Below are 21,148 nucleotides of genomic sequence, written 5' to 3' on the forward strand. Positions count from 1 at the left end.
TAGAAAATTCTGACAATTAGTAAAAGAAATTTCATACATGAAAATCATGTATATTGATGCATACATGGATTTTTATTTTAACTTACAGGCTCCTTAAAAGTGGCATGTAAAAGTAATATTGTTGTGCTTCCACATTTCTTACAATTTAAAAAGCAATAGAAAATAAAAAACTTCTCTTTATTTCGATAATTCAGAGATATAAATAAATTTACATATGTCACAAAATTTCAGAATGTACACACAAAAGAGCCTGAAAATACAAGAAGGCTGTTTAATAAATAAACTCAAGACCCATATACATGAAGGTTGACACATGAACCAAAACTTGAAATCTTTGCTTTCAATATCATTATTCTGTCATATGAAGAAGGAATATCACGAACAAATGATCTGGTGCAAAGGAATGCTCTTCAAATATACTCTTAATAAAATACAAGAATAACTTAAACTTATCTATGTAGGACTATGATTTCTTGAAGCACTGAAAAAAATTTTTATCTATCATTTTGGTCATTGTCTAACACCATCAAGGCTAAACCCACTTGGTCTATCAAATTGGTCTACAGATAAGTTGGTCCAAAGATCACATGGTCTATGTACTCTCAGCAAATGGTAAGTACTGTAGATGAAAGGGGAAGATCCGACACTTCAGCGATTTTTTGAAACGCTTGATAAATGCTCATGGGGAAGAACGCCCACTAGCGTTTGTAAGTAAACCATCGCACATCGGCATGCTGCTGTGTATAAAACATATGGGGGAAATGAGAGAGGGAACTTTGGAGAGGGCTTAAAGGTGGTACATGGGAATAATTCCACCTTTTATTGCCCAAACAACTCTGAAATATTTTCATCTCAAATCTAAAGGAAAAAATTGAAGAAAAATCATCTTAAAAATGTAAAAATTGTCTATTATTTCACCCCTTCACCATTTCTCTCATGTTTTGTACACAACCATCTAGCGATATGCAAAGGTAAAAAACGATTGTTACTTACTCAACGCTGTAGGGCGCTCTTCCCGAACGTTTCATTACGCGTTCTACGTACTGTCTGATCTTCTCCTTGTAGTATCTTTGACTACACCATGAGGGATTAGACCAAAAACAAGTGAGTAGCAATCTTCCCTTGCCATGAGTGTGAACCATAATGTGATTAAAGGACAAGTCCATCCCCCCAAAAAATAATTCAAATATCAAAGAGAAAAATCTAACAAGCATAACACTGAAAATTTCATCAAAATCGGATGTAAAATAATAAAGTTATGACATTTTAAAGCTTCGCTTTAAATCACAAAGAGTTATACGCACATCCTGAACAGTATGCAAATGAGGAGACTGATGACGTCATCCAATCACTATTGCTTTTGTATCTTATTGTATGAAATATGAAATATTCTAATTTTCTCATTGTCGAGTGAAATAACTATTAATTTCTCCCTGAACATGTGGCATTTGCATTGTTTAATGGTTCAGTTCAAGTTGGTCTTTATTGTCAAATCTGTAAAAAATGAAATATTGTTAATTCAAACAATAAAAAACAAAAGAAATAGTCAGTGAGGGACATCATCGACTGTCTCATTTGCATGCCACTGAAATGTACATATCACTGTTTTGTGAAAATAAGCAAAACTTTCAAATGTCGTAAATTTCTTATTTTACATTAGATTTTGATTAATTTTCAGCGTTATGCTAGTTTGATTTTTCTATATTTATTCAAATCAACATTTTTCTTGAGTGGACTTGACCTTTGAGCCTTTCAAATCACAATATACACATGCCTGTGTGGAGGTAATTTGTTAAATGCTTGATGAGGCCTCTCCCCTCCCCCCCCCCCCCCCAGAATACATATCAATATTAATGTGCTGCATGCAGATAGCTTCTTTGAAACAAATTCATATTGTGATCGATTCATTTCAATTTTTGAAAGGAGGGGGTAGGGGGCTAATTCACCTCGCAATGCTGCAGATTAGACCATTATTCAAAGCACAGTATCATGATTCAAATTATCAAAAGCAAAATAAAACATGATTCAAGCATGGACCTAGTAGGTCCATGATTCAAGTAAGATGAATTTCTGTCCGTTCACCAAACAGGATGAACTTCTCAACATGAAGTATCTTGAGAAGAAGAAATAACCAGTTTTGTCTTACGATGTATCAAACGTAGTAGGGAAGCGACATTTCGTCTGCAAGCTGCTAGATTTCGTCAGGTAATGAGCAAAGACGCTGCTGCGCATGGGTTATATAGCATCGACAAGGGGCTGGTGTGCCCATCGCCGTCACAGCGTTAGCCACGGATCACACCCGAGTGGAGCCAGACGATAGCATGCAGCCGGGCACGCCAATGCTATATAACCCGTGCGCAGTAGCGTCTTTGCTCATTGCCTGACGAAGTCTAGCAGCTGGCAGACGAAACGTCGCTTTCCTTCTACGTTTGATACATCGTGAGTCAACTGGTTATTTCTTCTACTCAATCCTTCACGATGAACCTCTTCCATATCATGAAGTATCTTATATAAGAACACTAAACTTCACATCTAAATAGGCTATATTAATATATTAGCATGATTCAGAGGAGATCAAGTTTCAACGTTCTATCCATCCCTACTTCATATTCATCCATTTCAGCCATGTCCTCATCAAGGTGTCCAGTCAGTTCTTCCAAGATGACATCTATTGCCTGAAAATTAAATACAAATGACTGGTGATGCTTATGTATAGACCACAGTACACAAATAAGTAATAGTGCGATGGAATGAGATTTCATGAGGTGAAAAAAAATGTGAAATCTTGTACAAAGAGGAATATTAAATATTTGTGTCATAAGACACCTCAAAACTTAAGCAAAAATGCAAACAGTGTATAGAAAGTTTTGTCTTTATACATTTAAATCATTGCTTAAGTTTTCAATGAGACTATCAACACATGTGTGTCATGTAAGTGTCAAGCTTTTGTTATAAAAAGATATTACACTATAAGATTTATTTGAGGCAAAAGGAAAATCCCTGAGCAGTATGTCTAGCTAGCAATAAGTCAAGTATGCATCAGATCTGCAGCATCAGTGCTCATTTAGCCATTAGGCCTAACACATATTGCATCTGCATTTATTTACATATGAATCTATTGTCACCTTGCCATGCATGTAATGATATATTTTACATGTGCAATTGTACTGTATGTCCAGCCTCTCATTAACATGTGTATAATAAACTAACTAGGCATTGTACTATTATCCATAGGCCACAGTTAGATATATTTAGAACAAATAACAGTTGTCAAAAGATTGTAGATGAATGTAAAGTTGTTCATAAAAGAAAAACACATAATTTGACATATTAGTTTTAACTCTACAGTTTAACTCTAACTTTTTGAAAAAGTGCTGAATAAGCAGCAATTATTATTATTATTATTATGAAGAGACTGAGCTTGTTTTGACGCTGGGCCGATTCAGCCCCCCCCCCTCAATAAATTTCTGACATCACAAATTAAAATAAAAAAGTCATAAATGTCTTGAAAAAATGAGCCCTAACTTTCCGAAAGAAAATGACTAATTCCCTGACTTTCCAAACATTCCCTGACCCGTACGAACCCTGTAAATAACTGTGGCGAGTCCATGGTACACTGTAAACATACAGGGTCAAGGGGAGTGGGACCCCCCCCCACCCTCCCTATGGGCTACAATCTAACAAATAAAAAAAACAAGTGGAATGCCTCTGGCCGTCTCACCTGCATCACGCGGTTCAATATAGCAGCAGTGCTGACTTTGCATACTACTCTAACTCGCACAAGATGTTCAGTGATACATGGTTACTCTTATGTCCTCTTTTTATGAACTAGACCAATAAACTTACAGAGATATGATGGTTATTCAACAAAAAACCCCAACATGGCCAAAGTTCATTGACCTTACATGACCTTTGACCTTGATCATGTGACCTGAAACTGGAACAGGATGTTCAGTGATACTTGATTACTCTTATGTACAAGTTTCATGAATCAGATCCATAAACTTTCAAAGTTATGATGGTAATTCAACAGATACACCCAATTCGGCTAAAGTTCATTGACCTTTGACCTTGGACATGTGACCTGAAACACGCACAGGATGTTCAGTGATACTTGGTTACTCTAATGTCCAAGTTTAGCGAACTAGACCAATAAACTTTCAAAGTTATGATGGTAATTCAACAGATACCCCCGATTCGGCCAAAGTTCATTGACCCTAAATGACCTTTGACTTTAATCCTGAGACCTGAAACTTGCACAAAATGTTCAGTGATGCTTGATTACTATTATGTCCGAGTTTCATGAATCAGATCCATAAACTTTCAAAGTTATGATGGGAATTCAACAGATATCCCCAATTCGGCCAAAGTTCATTGACCCTAAATGACCTTTGACCTTGATCATGTGACCTGAAACTTGCACAAAATGTTCAGTGATGCTTGATTACTATTATGTCCAAGTTTCATGAATCAGATCCATAAACTTTCAAAGTTATGATGGTAATTCAACAGATACCCCCGATTCGGCCAAAGTTCATTGACCCTAAATGACCTTTGACCTTAATCATGAGACCTGAAACTTGCACAAAATGTTCAGTGATGCTTGATTACTATTATGTCCAAGTTTCATGAATCAGATCCATAAACTTTCAAAGTTATGATGGGAATTCAACAGATTTCCCCAATTCGGCCAAAGTTCATTGACCCTAAATGACCTTTGACCTTGATCATGTGACCTGAAACTTGCACAAAATGTTCAGTGATGCTTGATTACTATTATGTCCAAGTTTCATGAATCAGATCCATAAACTTTCAAAGTTATGATGGGAATTCAACAGATATCCCCAATTCGTCCAAAGTTCATTGACCCTAAATGACCTTTGGCCTTGGTCATGTGACGTGAAACTCATGCAGGATGTTCATTGATACTTGATTAACCTTATGTCCAAGTTTCATGAACTAGGTCCATATATTTTCTAAGTTATGATGACATTTCAAAAACTTAACCTCAGGTTAAGATTTCGATGTTGATTCCTCCAACATGGTCTAAGTTCATTGACCCTAAATGACCTTTGACCTTGGTCATGTGACATGAAACTCTAATAGGATGTCCAGTAATACTTGATTAACCTTATGGCCAAGTTTTATTAACTAGGTCCATATACTTTCTAAGTTATGATGTCATTTCAAAAACTTAACCTCAGGTTAAGATTTGATGTTGACGCCGCCGCCGTCGGAAAAGCGGCGCCTATAGTCTCACTTTGCTTCGCAGGTGAGACAAAAATTGGAGTCCTTCCAAATATAGTGAGTCTGTAAACCACCCTAAAGCGATTGTGAGATCAGGAGGATCTGATCACCTTATAAACACCCTCAGGTGATTGCAGTAATGTAAATAGGTCATACTTACAACATTTGTTGTGATCTTTTCATGGTATCTCTTAAGTGGTAAACAATATTCTGTATAGTCTCTTCTCTTTACGACATCCAACTCCTGACCAAGTACTTGATCCAATAGAAGAGCTTAACAAACAAAAAATAGGTATTCAATCATTACAATAACACTTGGGAGAAAGAAATCGGTTACATGATGATGAAAATAAAAAATGGGATATTTAACCAGGGTAACCACTACAGTTCTAAAAACTGTTCTCCCAGCGGGCCCTGCTATCATTATTACCTGGTTTTAGCTTAGCTACCTAGGCACTCAAGCATTAAATGGTGCAATACTAAGCTTTATTTCATAGGGCAGTGCTGGATGGTTCATAAAGATGTATGTAAAGCTCAGTACAAACTATGTGATTCATTGCGATCCGAATTTCAAAGAAATTGTAATAACATTTGATATAAGCGTTCCAGCCGATAAAATCTTAGCAATCAGAATTCAGAATTGTGATAGGACTACTGAATTCAGTCAAGGTGGAGCCTCCCTGTAGGTATAAAAGTAAAATTAATTCCAAATCGCAATAACGTCATCATCATTGCCTGCGACTTGAAGCCGATTTGGACTTTACTACTAACACACAGCTTGCCGGAAAGCAAAATTATGATTTTATTATTCCTAACATTATGCTGATATTCAAATAAAATTTTGCTTCTTGGAAATGTCACATTAATGCAAAGTTCGCCTTATTAAAAAATTGCGTCGCATCAGATTGCATAGTGTGCGCTGGGCTTAAAGTTATGCATGATTTTACACATGAATGGAAGATGTCCCTAGGTGCTAAGTCAGATACATAAGGATCATTAAAGAAGAGGTCTCCATTCATGGGTAACTTTACCCATCTAGCATGACAACCTTCTGCACCAACATGGAATATTCACAATCATACAGGAGGAGAAGATATTATTGTCTGTCTGAGCAGTATTGAATTTTCCATCTTTATTAGTGAAATAAATAAACATGTCTTTTTTTCAATCTAAAAAGGAAATGGCACAATTTCTTTCCAATTTAGGTTATTTCCTCAAAATCTGATGAGCTTTTTGGTAAACTTATTTTCAAGAATATAAGGAACAATATAACTGAACCTCTTGTAGAATTTTAAAGAACTGAATAATAAGTTTAATTTAAGGTATGAAGAAAGGGCCTCCCCTTTATACTTACAATCCAAGTAGAGATCTAAATACTCTTCATTGCTCCATACTTGTTGGTTAGGGAGAAGATGAGATGTCAAAATATTCTCAAAGATGGCCACATCAAGCAAGAAGGTGTCAGCCAAAGCTTTGATCTAGAAACGGAACAAGAAAATGATTATTCATTTATTCACAGGACAATACAACCATTATAATATATTTAATGCCATGAGAGCTGTAAAAGTGTTTTGATATTTGAAACAAGTGGAATGCCTCTGGCCGTCTCACCTGCATCACGCGGTTCAATATAGCAGCAGTGCTGACTTTGAATACTACTCTAACTCGCACAAGATGTTCAGAGATACATGGTTACTCTTATGTCCACTTTTTATGAACTAAACCAATAAACTTACAGAAATGTTATGGTTATTCAACAAAAAACCCCAACATGGCCAAAGTTCATTGACCTTACATGACCTTTGACCTTGATCATGTGACCTGAAACTCGAACAGGATGTTCAGTGATACTTGATTACTCTTATGTACAAGTTTCATGAATCAGATCCATAAACTTTCAAAGTTATGATGGTAATTCAACAGATACACCCAATTCGGCCAAAGTTCATTGACCTTTGACCTTGGTCATGTGACCTGAAACGCGCACAGGATGTTCAGTGATACTTGATTACTCTAATGTTAAAGTTTCATGAATCAGATCCATAAACTTTCAAAGTTATGATGGGAATTCAACAGATATCCCCAATTCGGCCAAAGTTCATTGACCCTAAACGACCTTTGACCTTGGTCATGTGACGTGAAACTCATGCAGGATGTTCAGTGATACTTGATTAACCTTATGTTCAAGTTTCATGAACTAGGTCCATATATTTTCTAAGTTATGATGACATTTCAAAAACTTAACCTCAGGTTAAGATTTCGATGTGGATTCCTCCAACATGGTCTAAGTTCTTTGACCCTAAATGACCTTTGACCTTGGTCATGTGACATGAAACTCTAAAAGGATGTTAAGTAATACTTGATTAACCTTATGGCCAAGTTTTATTAACTAGGTCCATATACTTTCTAAGTTATGACGTCATTTCAAAAACTTAACCTCAGGTTAAGATTTGATGTTGACGCCGCCGCCGTCGCCGTAAGAAAAGCGGCGCCTATAGTCTCACTTTGCTTCGCAGGTGAGACAAAAAACAATTATCAAAAGAACAGAATTTTGTGAAAAAAACCCTGGTAGTTTATTACAATTGAATATCTGAGCAAAGGTCAGAAATTATAACATGCAGTCCATCAAAAATTGCAACTTCCACACAAAAAAAAGCTACAAGATTCTGTCCAAAATGCAAGAAGGTTGATATTGCATGCAACTGTAATACAGAATATATATAATAAGAATGGTTGGACAATATTTCAGAAATAATGGGCGCTCAATGATATTATGATATATATCTGTGAAAGTCAGTCCATATTATTAAATCATCTCACCTCATTCTGATCCTGTAGTCTCTGCTCTGGGCTGATAGGAATTTTAGGCCTCCCGGTTGCAAAGGAATCCTCCACAAAACTGCTGGCGAGGGAGACTATCTCATCTTGGATGATTCCTTCTACTAGTGACACAATGCTCTCATCATACACAGCCTCAAGAATCTACATGGGGAGCAGCAAAATGTAAGTAGAGTGTAATAATAACTTGAATATGAAGATCCAGTATTTTATATTCTTACATATTTATGACATCAAGAGATCAGATTTATGTAACACTGATTATTTGATATGAAAATGTGACTTAGACATGAATATAGTAAGGAATTTATTTTTTATAGTATGCAAGCAGGATAATATCTATTATTATTATTTTCCCCTCTGCATCTTATTTAAAACTTGTCCTCAGTTGAACTAAAAAAATATTACATAATACATGGTCAGAGTTTCAAAAGAATTTGAATAGCATTTGGTATGAAAATTCCAACATTTAAAATATCAAACTGAAGTTAGGAATATTGGTATGAATGCTAAAATCTAAATTCCATTTTATTATTGAGGGGGCCTAAAATAATGATCATATGCTGACCAACAAATGATTTATATGATGTGCAATGTCAGTAATTAGTATGCAATTGCACACAACCTCTTACCATAATTTGAAAAAAGTGGAAATGCTGTTTTATAACACTCACAAGTGGAAGTTGATATTTGACTTTGATAGATCTTTTTTAAACAACCCTTCGATTTGACAATATTGTGCTAACGTGAATACTTACTATATCAGGCAAAAGTCCTACGATGACCTCATCACAGATGAAATTGAAGTCCACTACGACATCTTTCTGGACAAAGTATTCAGTGACAAGTTCTGAGATTGCTTCTGGTACGATGGATGATACTTCTTCATCAATCAACTCACGAAGGAGATCTCTAGCAATAGGTTTGTACAGGGAGGGTGTCTCTAAGACCATGTTCCAGAATCTAAGAAATACAAGAACATTAAATGTAGACACCTTACCAAGGTGAGGAGTCATATTCGTCACACAGGCATTCTGCAAGCATCTAATCATTACTAAAGAATCTAGACCTTGTAAGATGAAACAAAACAGACAAATGTGATTAGAGTAAAGTAAAATACTGATTTTAAACAGGTTTTTGATCTATTAGGAGTTTGTATTTTTTCTTTCTTTCTTCGAATTCGAAACCTTTTTGGTTTTGATTTGAAACAGGTCCTGAATTTGGTTGTTCCCTGAATACTGCTGATCTAGTTTTGTTAAACCTGAATCCGTGCACTTTGGAATCGACAGATATTGTTATATTATATTGTATCATAGTGTAAAAAAATGATGTGCCTTCTTCTTCTGCTATAGCTCTCTATTTTCTATTTTACCCCATCTCACCCTTACCATCTATCTTTCCTTCCTCTATCGCTTTCTACTTGCAGGTCTGGGTTACATTATTGTTCTCAATTATGTAGGATATACAATTTTCTGTGATGTATATCTAAAATTCCCATCTGTTTATGTCTAGGATTTGTATTTTCCCTTTGTATTGTTTACATTACATGCTTGAATTTTGTTTTGTTTTATGTTATACTGGGCCCATTAGTATAACAGTTTTTTTTATTTCTGACGTCGTTATCCTGTTTGAATAACACTTCATACATAAATAAGAATAAAATTTATTGATTGGTATTACAAACTTGATAGTGATTTCCAATGACTGGTTTTTTTTCATTCATTGACTATTTTGCTCTGAGCTAATAAGATGCAAGGATTTAAGTAGCTTATAACAAACATTGTGAATACTGACCCCTTGATGGATGTCCTGAGTTCAATGAAGGCTATATCTCTGAGATTCTCATGGATAATCTCATCTAAAATCTCTCTTCCTATGTCAAGAACAGGCCAAGATAACTGCCGCTCAAGATCCTACAAAAAAATAAATATCATTGATGTTCCTCATCAAACAAATCAAGAAAAGTAAAAAAAAAAATTCTTAAAGTGACATCTGTTACTTTATTAATATCGTTTTTTTTCTTCTCCTTGTTCCTATTTTCTTCTTCTCTTTAAATGGCATATGAGCCAGCAGCCTTAAAGCAGATATAAACCAATAGCGCCATCTCGAGTCCTCAACTACTCATATCTGGCCAGTTTCCCGACACGTAATGATGGTGTAGTCTAGTAATATAGACCCACTTCGATGATAAAATGCTAATTAACTACTCAATACATTTATATCGCATTAATTATGTTACCAAGTAGCAAAACGATTCCTTTTCCTCTCAAAACATTTTAGTTTCTCTTCACAAATACAATTATATGTCAATTTATTCTCTATAGTATTAGAGATCTGAAAACATATATTTAAGACTATGTATTTATAACACACAGTCAATGAGAGACCACACATAGTTCACTCCCCCTTTAATTCCCCCATCTCAACTACTCATATCTGGCTAGGTTCATTACCCATAATGCATCATTCTCATAAGTGTAGTCTTGTAATATACATGTAGACCCAGTTGAATTATAACACACAAATGTGTTGCAATAAATATGTTACAAAATGGCAAAACAGGTACATTTCCACTAAAATAACACATTTCAGTTATTAAACAAATAAAATTTATTTTATTTGTTTTAATTTATCCTCAATATCACTAATAGTTATCTCAAAGGGTATATATCAAGACTAGTCAAGACTAGCCAATTATAACACACAGTCAAAGGGAGGAAGCACAGTATTGGCCAGTTGGATTTTTTTATCATCATTATCTAGTTTGTCAATTCAAAGGTACACTATATAATATACTTCAGCTATTGTTTCAAGCCCTTTGTGCATTCAGGGGAATTGATCCGACCTGACTTGAATACAATAGTATGTGAATAAAATTCTTGCCAAAGATAAACATGACAGGACTAAGAGGCAGTTCTCATTACGCTTTCTAAAACTAGTTTACTGGAAACCGATTCAGGAAACCACTTTGGAAGATCGCTTTGCTAGCGTTCCCACTTGATCACACGAAAGTGGTTTTCAAAATCACTTCACGTAAAGTGCTCTTGTTGCTATGGAAACGCTCTCAGTGGGGTGACACGTTTCGCGCGAAATTCGAAACCGCAGCATAGGCAATCTACACCTGTCGTGTGGCAGGGGCGGATCCAGCTTTTTATAAAGGGGAGGTTTGGGTGGTATGCGAGGGAGCGTAGCGTAGTGTAGTGTCCCCAGTAGTGTCCCCAGTAGTAGGGAAAATTTTTGAAAATCTGTGTGTGAAAATGGCGTTTTCTTGCATCTAAAACACCACTATTTTTGGTATAGAGGTCGTTGCTAAATTAACCCCCATGAAAATTTGTAAAATTAAGATGCATTTTCATGCAACGTAAGGCCAGTTAACAACACAGATACAAAGAATTGGGGACCTTGGAATAAGCACTGTTAGCCTAATACTTTTATTATGAACAGCTTGTCACTGATACTCACTGGCAAATACATAGAAATAGAATAAAATAAAATTAAAAGTTTAAAAAAAAGATAAGAATTGAAAAAATGGTCCCCGTTTTTTTTTTTTTGGAGGGGTTGCAATCCCCCAACCCCCTTCTAGATCCGCTTCTGTGTGGAGTAGCGCGCTCAAAATGTGCGAAGATCGCTTCCCGAAGAACGGTTGTGTCCTCACTTACGCTAAAACCAGTTTAATGAGGCAAAGCGATCTTGAAAACTACATCGCGAGGTGGTTTTCCAAACCGGTTTGGAAGATCGCTTCCAAGACCGCTTTGACCGTTCTCACTATGCGTTAAACTAGTTTCCACTAAACTAGTTTTAGGAACGTAGTGAGAACAGCCTCTAACATTTGAACCCACAACACATTGGCTTAAAAGGTGAGAATAAGACCAACAAAAAAGTTTCCTTTCTACCTTTTCTACCTCCATTGCCCATCGCGACACAAAATTAATTCAAAAATACATACAAAAGAATTCACCAACCCTTTCATCCCTGACACTAGCCATGACATCCACAGCAACTTCTAAGACCATGTCATCTTGTAAGCAACTAGTCAGGAAATACTCAAGGAATGTTTGCGCAAATAGTTCGTCCTGCATCCGAATAACAGCACTGGATTCCTAAAATGAAAAATGTCATTGAATTACATTTTTTTTAATAATCATAAAATTGTATAATCATGTACTTATGCTTTGTCTCATTTTTGTCTTATTAAATTAACTTATTGACTGGTTGAACTTTCACACAAAAACTTCCACAGCATTCACAAGCATCTTAAGCTATTCTCCAATTGGCACAAGAAAATGCTGATCAGAAAAAAAATGACTGGAACCACTACATCACAATGCTCCGTCCAAGCATTGTGTGTGACTTATGGGTGACTATTATAGAAAAAAAAATATTCACAATACTGCCACTGGATTTGCCCCTGTGACAACAATGGATTGCACCTACAAATATCTGCTGTTTGTTTCAGTTGCAAAGACAGGTCCTATTCAGTAAATTACCACTTGGTCTATGTTTACTCTCGCTGCTTTGGTCTCATCCAACATGTCTACTCCTATTGCAGCTATAACCGATTGGTTTCTAATTGGCATTAGCGGGTAGCCCATTTACCATTCTGTTTACTTTCCAGTATACCCTCTGCATCTAATATCATCTTGGTCTTACACAACTTTCATATCTAGCACAAAATAATTAGTTTATGAAGAGGAAATATAGCAACTGGGCATTAGACTAAATGAGAATTAGACTACGTGGGCATTGGATCAAGTGCAAGGAAGACCAAGTTTCAATAGTACTAGAGTGATTGCAGATGGGTTAAGCTTATGTAATATTAGATCACTTGAGAAATAGTCTATAGACCAACTGCTTTAAGACCGAGTAAATATAAACCTACCCGTCTCTGAGTGTCTACCCTTGGTAGTTCTATTGGTCCTAGAATATCATCATATTCTACCAGCGTTGGTCCTTCATCCCTACTCCCATGATCTGGATACCTGTCTCTTCTTCTTTCCTCCACCATCTCCAACTGATTTGCATAGATAAGATCCTCTGCCTCATCCTCAAATCCTCTCATTCCTTGCCTCACATAATACTTCTTCTTCCCTTTCCGTCTTCCACCATCCCTCACTTCTCTTCTCTCTGTCCCCGCCCGCCTGCCAGTGTACTGGTCCCAGGCTGGCACCTCTCTGTATGCTGGTTCTGGTGCAGAGTGGGATGTTCCATTTGAGATGTAGGGAGGAGGAGCTCTATGATCCTGAGGGGCAAGGGGTGGCTCTGGAGATGTGTCTGAGTTGTGACTTTTTAAACTGAGTGTATCATCTGATTGGGGTCTGAAAATAATTTTTAAGCAAATAATTTAATCATTTATTATACCCTGGTGTAGTGGTCCACCTGCACTCCCCCAACCAGTTTTATCGGGAAGAGAGACCTGCGGTCATAATGATTCAGTTTGCTTTTCGCCTCCCAGGCACAGGTAACGTCAAACAAATAATAATGATAATTTAAATCATAATAAAAAGTAAGTAAATAATCATTAAAGAAAATGTAAGATCACCTTCAGTGGAGTTTTGATATTGACAATCATAAATATAAATGTAACTAGCCAAGTCTAAATTAAAGTAACATTTGGATAAATAACCTATATATTACACCAATAGCAAATTTGGACCAAGATTGGATAATGTTAGAAGTGAAAATATAAAATGAACGTAATAAAAAAAAATGCTTCAAAGCCACTGGTATCACATTTAGTCTGTTCAGCCAAATAATCATTCAGTCTTTTTTCCTTCAATTTTTTTTCTTCAAGTAAATCCCTTTCAATGTTTTTTCTTTAAATTCTTTTATTTCTCAAAAATCCCCTGCCCTCTTTCATGTAGATAATAATGCCAGTCGATGAATTCAAACAAAATTTTTGTTTAATGATTCTGGTACAAAAAGTATAAAAGTTTGCTGAGAAATCATAAAAAATAAACATTGCATTTCAGCCAGGTGCAATAACACACTGTCAGACATGTGCTTACATGAATCTATTCTATTGGTCTTTTCTCTGTGATAAGTTTTCATCTTAGATTTCATGATTTATCAAATTTAGGTTTATATGTTCCAGCACTTGATACATGTAATATGGGGCACAATGATTCAAGAGATTTTCTAACAAAATAATTGTTTGCTGCAACTACATCATTGGATTAGCTTTGAAAAAGGACCATTCATTTTTTTATAATTACTTAAAATAAGTTTAGTATACCTGTGAGTTGGAAGACTTTGAACTGGTGGAACCTTAGAGTAGTGTCTTCCCCTGAGCTCTGGGGATGTGAGACTCTCTGATTGAGAAGGGCTGGCAAGTCTGTCAATTAACATAAAAAAAAACATTCATGAAAACCAGGAAACATTTTTCCTGGTATCGCATCACAATTTGCTCCACTTTTTTATGACTGCTACAGAAAAAGTCATTTGTGTAGCAATTTGTCAAAAAATGCTAATTGAATTTCAGTTAGTAAACTTATTCCCTGAAAATCAAATGAGAAAATCATTCATTTTTAATCTGAATGCTTTGTTTGACGCAGCATTATCATGTGCAAGTTTGTATTACGGTAACATTGTCACTCATTACCATCATCAACATCATTGCAGTTTGTATTCATTTTCACCAACATCATCAACATCAATGTCATATTCATTTTTCAATTCCATAGAATATGATGATGCAGTCATATGCCTGTTATTTGTTAATGTGTTTGGCGTAATCTGTGAATTTGAAGCTAAATTTTAAATCCAATATACACTGCAATTACTAACACTCTACATCAAAATGATGATCATCATCTCCGTCTTCATCATCGCCGACTTCATCATCACCATCATTATCCCTATCCGTCACCACCACCAACAACACTGCCACCAGCACAATCACCATTATAATTATCATGATCATTATCTTCATCACCATCTTCATCATTATCATCATCACCATCATCATTACCATCATTATCATCATCATCATCATCACCATCATCATCATCACCATCACCACCATCACCATCATCCTAGTCATCAACCACCATCATCATCATCTTCTTTGTTACATACCTTGGTAGTGGATTTGGGGGAACAGACCTGTGTCTGTTTGTTGATAATCCATGATCTAACCCACCTCCGTGAGGTGTCTCCTTTATCTCCCGTCTCTTTCGCAATCTACAAAATAACACAAAAACACAACATATAATGAACCATCACCAGGAAATGCAATTACTTGAGTGAGCAAGGGAATGATTTGACTCCATATCAGACTATAACATGGTAGGTCAACAAACTGTACATGAATGCAAAATAGGTCAGTCTTTTGAGGTGTGAATATTTTTATAAGTGTAAAAAGTAATTATCATTTGCTGATTGTTGATAAACTTCAGGATTGGAATGCATATAGATTGTTCAAATTTTATTGCCCTCGCACCCTTTAAAGAGAGCCAACAACCAAGTGGCGCCAATACGGGACGACAGAGGACAAGCTGTCCCCCCTTATGAGACAATACGTACTAGGTTGTCCAGAACCCGAGCGAGGTATATACCAGCAATTCCACAAACCATTGAGGAGGTTGAAATAGAAGGAGAGTGGCAGAGAACTTGGAATGGTCACAGATTACTGTCACTCATGGATAATGCTGTAGGTGTTTCAATCTTCATAACAAGAAGATCTCTACAGATACTCAGCGAGGTAAGACAAGATACATGTCTGATTTCATTGTTTTTTTTTCTGTTTGATTTCAAAGCTGGCAAACAGGGGAGACACAGAGGAGGGAGGGTTGTAAGTACACCCCTCCCCTTTTCAAAATTCTTGTTGGCACATTTGCGATCGCTGTCGGCAAAACGTAAGGGAGGGAGAGAGAAAGAAAGAAGAGGAAACAGAAAGGAGGGAAAGAGATTTTTTTTAAAGGAGCAAGCTGCCCAAATAGAGTCATATTTGGCCCATTTGCTTGTGCATTTTGACAACGAAATAAGACTGGTACCATGAAAGAATGTGTATATATTTTATTGCTAGCGGTGCTCGCTCGTATTATATTTTGGTAAGAGGGATGACTAAATATATAAAAATAAATATTTCAAAGGCCCATCATGTTTCTTGATGAAGATCTATCACTTCTGCGAAAGAGAATATTTTTCCTTGCTCGCTGCGCTCGCTCGTAGTATCTAGATACAGGATGTTTTTGGAAAGCAAATATATTCAGCATGTGAGGTGAACAAATTTCATTTTTAATCTAGAAGGAAAATATGATAGAGGCACACAATTGAACATACCTCGTGGGCTTTATACCATTCAATTGATCGACGTTGGTCATCGGTAATGGGTGACATTAACTATTTGTCGGCAATCTGGCCACATCCCCCCCACTAAAATTTTTTTTTTTTAAACTAGCAATGCCCCTGCTGGTATAGGTATTAGTATAAAACATTCTAAAAACGATTTTATAAAATTTGTTTCCTTAAGAATCAAAAATTACATCACGATCTTCCTCTTATATATATATCTTCTAGATCCAGACTGTATTTGTTGACGGGACATTCAAAACAGCCCCAACGCTATATAGACAACTGGCAACAATACATGGGTGTTACATTGGTAACGTGTTCACACTTGCATATAGAGTAACAGGGAAACATCTTGAGCAGTACAGGAGGTTCTTACAGCATCTTAAAGATAAGTCGTGGCTCAAGGATAATTATTCACACCAACTCGATTCGTGTCAGGGGTTGATACTTCCACCTCACGCAATCCATGTAGAGGAAGGTACAAGACCTGGGTCTTGTAGAAGCGTACAACAATGATCGCTGGGTTCAACGACTTCTGAGGAAGTTGTTTGCCTTAAGGGTTATCTCCCAGTAGCCCTTGTAAGGCAAAACTTTATCCTTCTCAGAGAAAGTCAGCAAGCTACTCATGTGATTGACCAATACCAGTTGCCGACCTGTTCGCCTACATCAGTGATACGTACATAGATGGTCCATTTCCCATCCCTACGTGTATTTGATAGAAGAATGGAGTTTCACACAACTAATGTTGTGGAAGGTAAGCCTGTGATATGTCGAATATTAATCTTTAAACTGAAAGAGTATAACCTGTACTAGGGTGAGAGAGGCATTTCAGTCTTTAACACATTAATGCTCGAAAATTGCTCACTTCCTAAGCTCGCTCGCAAGAGACTTTGAAATGGGCTATCCAACCATATTATCATTCTGCTATTGTTGTATGATTATCATAAGTCTTGCCTCTGTCATGTGGTATAATTCTTTTCATGATCTTCTATTATAAAACAAGCACAAATTAAAAGCAAGATAGGTTGAAATAAGCTATTAAGGATAACACGATAAGCATGATAAGCCTAAACGATATCAGTTCAAATTGATTACTGTACATAACATTACTCTCAATATGTGCACGTCTCATTGAGAAACATACGTTTGTTTACTCATTATCATTAAAGATCAAGTTTGTTTCACATGTAAAATCAAATGTTCTTTCTGTAAAGATGGCAGCAGGCAAAAATTAATACTTTTCAAGATATGAAATAATGATAACATTATTTAAATGTGTTCTTGTTTGAAAGTTCTTGTCAATAGTTTACATACAGAAACATAGGCGCACATAAAAAACACACTTAGCGTCAGTAGATTTCATTCAAATTTCACCACAATATAGTTGAAATGTTGCTCTATCGGGATGAATACCTTTCAGAGTGGGATGATACCTGTAAATGTGAATAGCAAGAGGTTGAAAGCAAGGCCAAAGTTCCAGTAGCACACAGAGTCCCAAGTGAGATTTTTTTTCAAGTCTAGACAGCAGCCATAAAGTAAACATTCAACTACGTAAAAACAATGATGCAATGGGGAATAACCTTTCCTTGCACATGCAAACACAATACAAAGCGATACCCCCACAGTCGCCCTGCAAACTCAATGCCTCATTTAGAATGCATCTAGCGGGCGCTTTTGCAACATACCTACATCCACTTGTTCACTGCTACCATCTGGCCTGTGGAGAATGTACAGGTAGGACTATGGTATGCCAATGCTGTATAGAGCACACACTTTAAAAAATCATTAAAATATCACTTTTGTGACCAAAATTACTAATTTCCATACAGTTGCAATTTATTTTTCATTAGTAACTTGGGAATAATTTTTGTATTCACCAGATCGCTCAAAAACTTGAATTTTTGGCATTTTTGTTGTACGCCCTCTATTGGTGGAAAGTAATATGGCAAGAAAATTTTAATAATAATAATAATAGGCATTTATATAGCGCCATCTATCTAGAAATATTCTATTCCGAGGCGCGTTGTTATTATTATTATTACCCCGGCTTTAGCTCGAGCTGCCTCTCAGCGCTCATGCATTCAAGGAATTAATCCTGCCGGGTACCCATTCACCTCACCTGGGTCGAGTGCAGCACAATGTGGATAAATTTCTTGCTGAAGGAAATTACGCCATGGCTGGGATTCGAACCCACGAACCTCTGTTTCAAAGTCAGAAGACTTATCCACTGGGCCACAACGCTCCATTTCATTTTCATTTTCATTTTTGATCTCTATTTTTAATTAAGAAAAAATGATATAAAGAATCAAATTTAAATAAGAGCCAAGCAGTATGAATTAACAGGTCTAATGGAAACTGTCAGTGTAAAAAAATCAAGCATTTGCCCCAAAGAAAAAGAGAAAATAAGCCAAACATTGTCACCCTTATTTTGCCACACATGGAGATACAAGTGAGAACAAGGTTATATCATAACCTTGTTCATTGAATGAGTGCCTACATCTAACTATTAAAATAATGTGTGCATATGACGTCACAAATCAAAATTTGTAAAACTTATAATTCTAATTACTTTCTACATCTTTAATGGATCTTCCGCAATTATTTAACTTTTTATTTTGTCTTGTTATTTGTACAACATACTTAGTTCGGCCTATTCAAGCCCAGACTGCCAGAGAAGGCGAATTTCCCTGGCCTTGCCCTTGCCTTTTTTTCTAATTCTACTTCTAGTTCACGCCACTTGTTCACTGCTACCATCTGGCCTGTGGAGAATCTACAGGTAGGACTATGGTATGCCAATGCTGTATAGAGCACACACTTTAAAAAATCATTAAAATATCACTTTTGTGACCAAAATTACTAATTTCAATACAGTTTTAATTTATTTATCATTAGTAATGTGGGAATAATTTTTGTATTCACCAGAGCGCTCAAAAACTTGAATTTTGGGCATATTTTTGTGTACGCCCTCTATTGGTGGAAAGTAATATGGCAAGAAAATTTTCATTTTTTGATCTCTATTTTTAATTAAGAAAAAATGATATAAAGAATCAAATTTAAATAAGAGCCAAGCAGTATGAATTAACAGGTCTAATGGAAACTGTCAGTGTAAAAAAATCAAGCATTTGCCCCAAAGAAAAAGAGAAAATAAGCCAAACATTGCCAACCTTATTTTGTCACACATGGAGATATAACTGAGAACAAGGTTATATTATAACCTTGTTCATTGAATGAGTGGTTCACGCAAAGCTAGATTCCTAAAATTAGGCTAAATAGTAAAGTAGAAACTCATTGCTTTGACTTGATATGATTGAATATTGTTTGAATGAGTCACACTCGAGGTATTTTATAATAAACGGTAAGCTTGTCAGTAACACATGTAACTTAACGTCTGTAAATAGATATAACGTTAAATCTAGATCTATTAAAACTGTTAATAATGGCACTCCTTTGAAGAACCAGACATATTTTTCAACACGTGGGGCCACACTCACGACAATGAAACCTACCTTTCTTGAAGTTGTGTCCAAGTATCCTCATTACGGGACGATAACCTAGACATTGATGGTTCGTCATCAATCTTTAAAATTATCTGAAGAAGATCACTAACATTTCAAATGAAACACAGTTCTTTATTAGTCACACATTCAAGTGTTGCCATGGTAAACAGAGACTTGTGGAAAGTCGTCAGCTCCGTCCAGTGAAAAAAAATTATTCGTCATTCACCACAAGCGGGCGTTCTTGCTTTTGTTTTAGCCATGTTTTAGCCATCATCATCATCATCGTGTTCAGCCCACTGCAGGGCGAAGGCCTCCTCAAGTTGGTGCCAAAGGTGCTTGTCTTGTGCTGCACGCAATCCAATTTATACCAATGAATTTTGTGAGCTCATCACTCCATCTCAATTTTTGTCTACCCCGATTTCGTGATCCTAGCCATGGTCTCCATTCTGTGATGCGTTTGGTCCACCTATTATCATGTGATCTTGCAAGGTGGCCAGCCCATCTCCATTTCATTGATTTAATTGCTTTGATTATGTCTATTACTTTAGTCTGGTTCCTAATCCATTGAATGGTTTTCCTCTCTGCATTATACGTACCATACTGTGTTGGGTGGTTTTTAATTTCTGTTCTATTTTCTTTGTTACAGACCAGGATCAGAACCCTAGGTCATTGCCGGTATAACACATTGATTAAAGACTTTTCTTTTAAGGCAAATTGGCAATTGCTCTTCAGTTTGCAGTAGACGAGTTGGCAATTTACCCAGTGGCAGCGCTGAACTGGAAATACCCGTATTTCCAGTTCAGTGAGTGACAGAGACTGTCTGGCTCGCCGCAGCTACTCACATAAGTCCGGCGTTGAATCCCCGACAACTAATTAAGATATTATGCCTATACTACCTCGACCAAAAAAATGTACGTAAAATGATGTTTTTGTGCAAGTTAAATAAAGATCAGCGACATATCCTCGGACAAATGGTTTGACTTAATTAATCATGTTGATTTTTTTCATTCTTTCTTTATTTCGTTTTTTTAGGGAGGGGCAATATGTTGATTCCAGATAGGATATTTTGGAATGTCACTTTATGTCAATCGAATTATGCCAATGCCTTATCATGATTGTTATCTTAATTGTCAACATCGATCATCATGATCATCATCACCACCACCACCACCAAAATCACAACATCAGCATCCTTCTCATCATCGCCATCATCATCATCATCCTTCTCATCATCATCACCACCACTACCACCGCCACCACCATTATCACCGTCG

The 21,148-nt window shown here is 36.3% G+C and overlaps 1 protein-coding gene across 2 annotated transcripts; it reads right to left on the reverse strand.

The window, feature by feature from the left end:
* Positions 1-2,420: 2,420 nt before the first annotated feature.
* LOC121419885 lies at positions 2,421-20,445 on the reverse strand. Of its 2 annotated transcripts, none has more exons than XM_041614354.1 (11): positions 19,884-20,445; positions 15,160-15,264; positions 14,318-14,416; positions 12,983-13,400; positions 12,048-12,185; positions 9,880-9,998; positions 8,844-9,048; positions 8,068-8,229; positions 6,602-6,725; positions 5,408-5,520; positions 2,421-2,675 (listed from the first exon to the last, which is right to left on the reverse strand). In XM_041614354.1, exons 1-11 carry the CDS (start codon positions 19,934-19,936, stop codon positions 2,565-2,567), a joined length of 1,647 nt encoding a protein of 548 aa, XP_041470288.1. In that variant the 5' UTR covers positions 19,937-20,445; the 3' UTR covers positions 2,421-2,564. The 2 variants fall into 2 exon arrangements, with proteins under 2 accessions (XP_041470288.1, XP_041470287.1); XM_041614353.1 differs by having other exon boundaries at positions 2,423-2,675; positions 12,965-13,400.
* Between the last annotated feature and the right edge of the window lie 703 nt (positions 20,446-21,148).

This window comes from Lytechinus variegatus, chromosome 8, assembly GCF_018143015.1.
Source record: "Lytechinus variegatus isolate NC3 chromosome 8, Lvar_3.0, whole genome shotgun sequence".
In the NCBI taxonomy this organism is placed as follows: Eukaryota; Metazoa; Echinodermata; class Echinoidea; order Temnopleuroida; family Toxopneustidae; genus Lytechinus; species Lytechinus variegatus.

Coding starts and splice junctions, on each gene's coding strand:
- LOC121419885 (XM_041614353.1), bottom strand. CDS start 19,936: ATGTCTAGGTTATCGTCCCGTAATGAGGATACTTGGACACAACTTCAA. Junction 6,726..8,067: donor GACTACAGGATCAGAATGAG/GTGAGATGATTT, acceptor TTCCGTTTCTAG/ATCAAAGCTTTGGCTGACAC. Junction 2,676..5,407: donor AAAAGATCACAACAAATGTT/GTAAGTATGACC, acceptor TTTAATTTTCAG/GCAATAGATGTCATCTTGGA.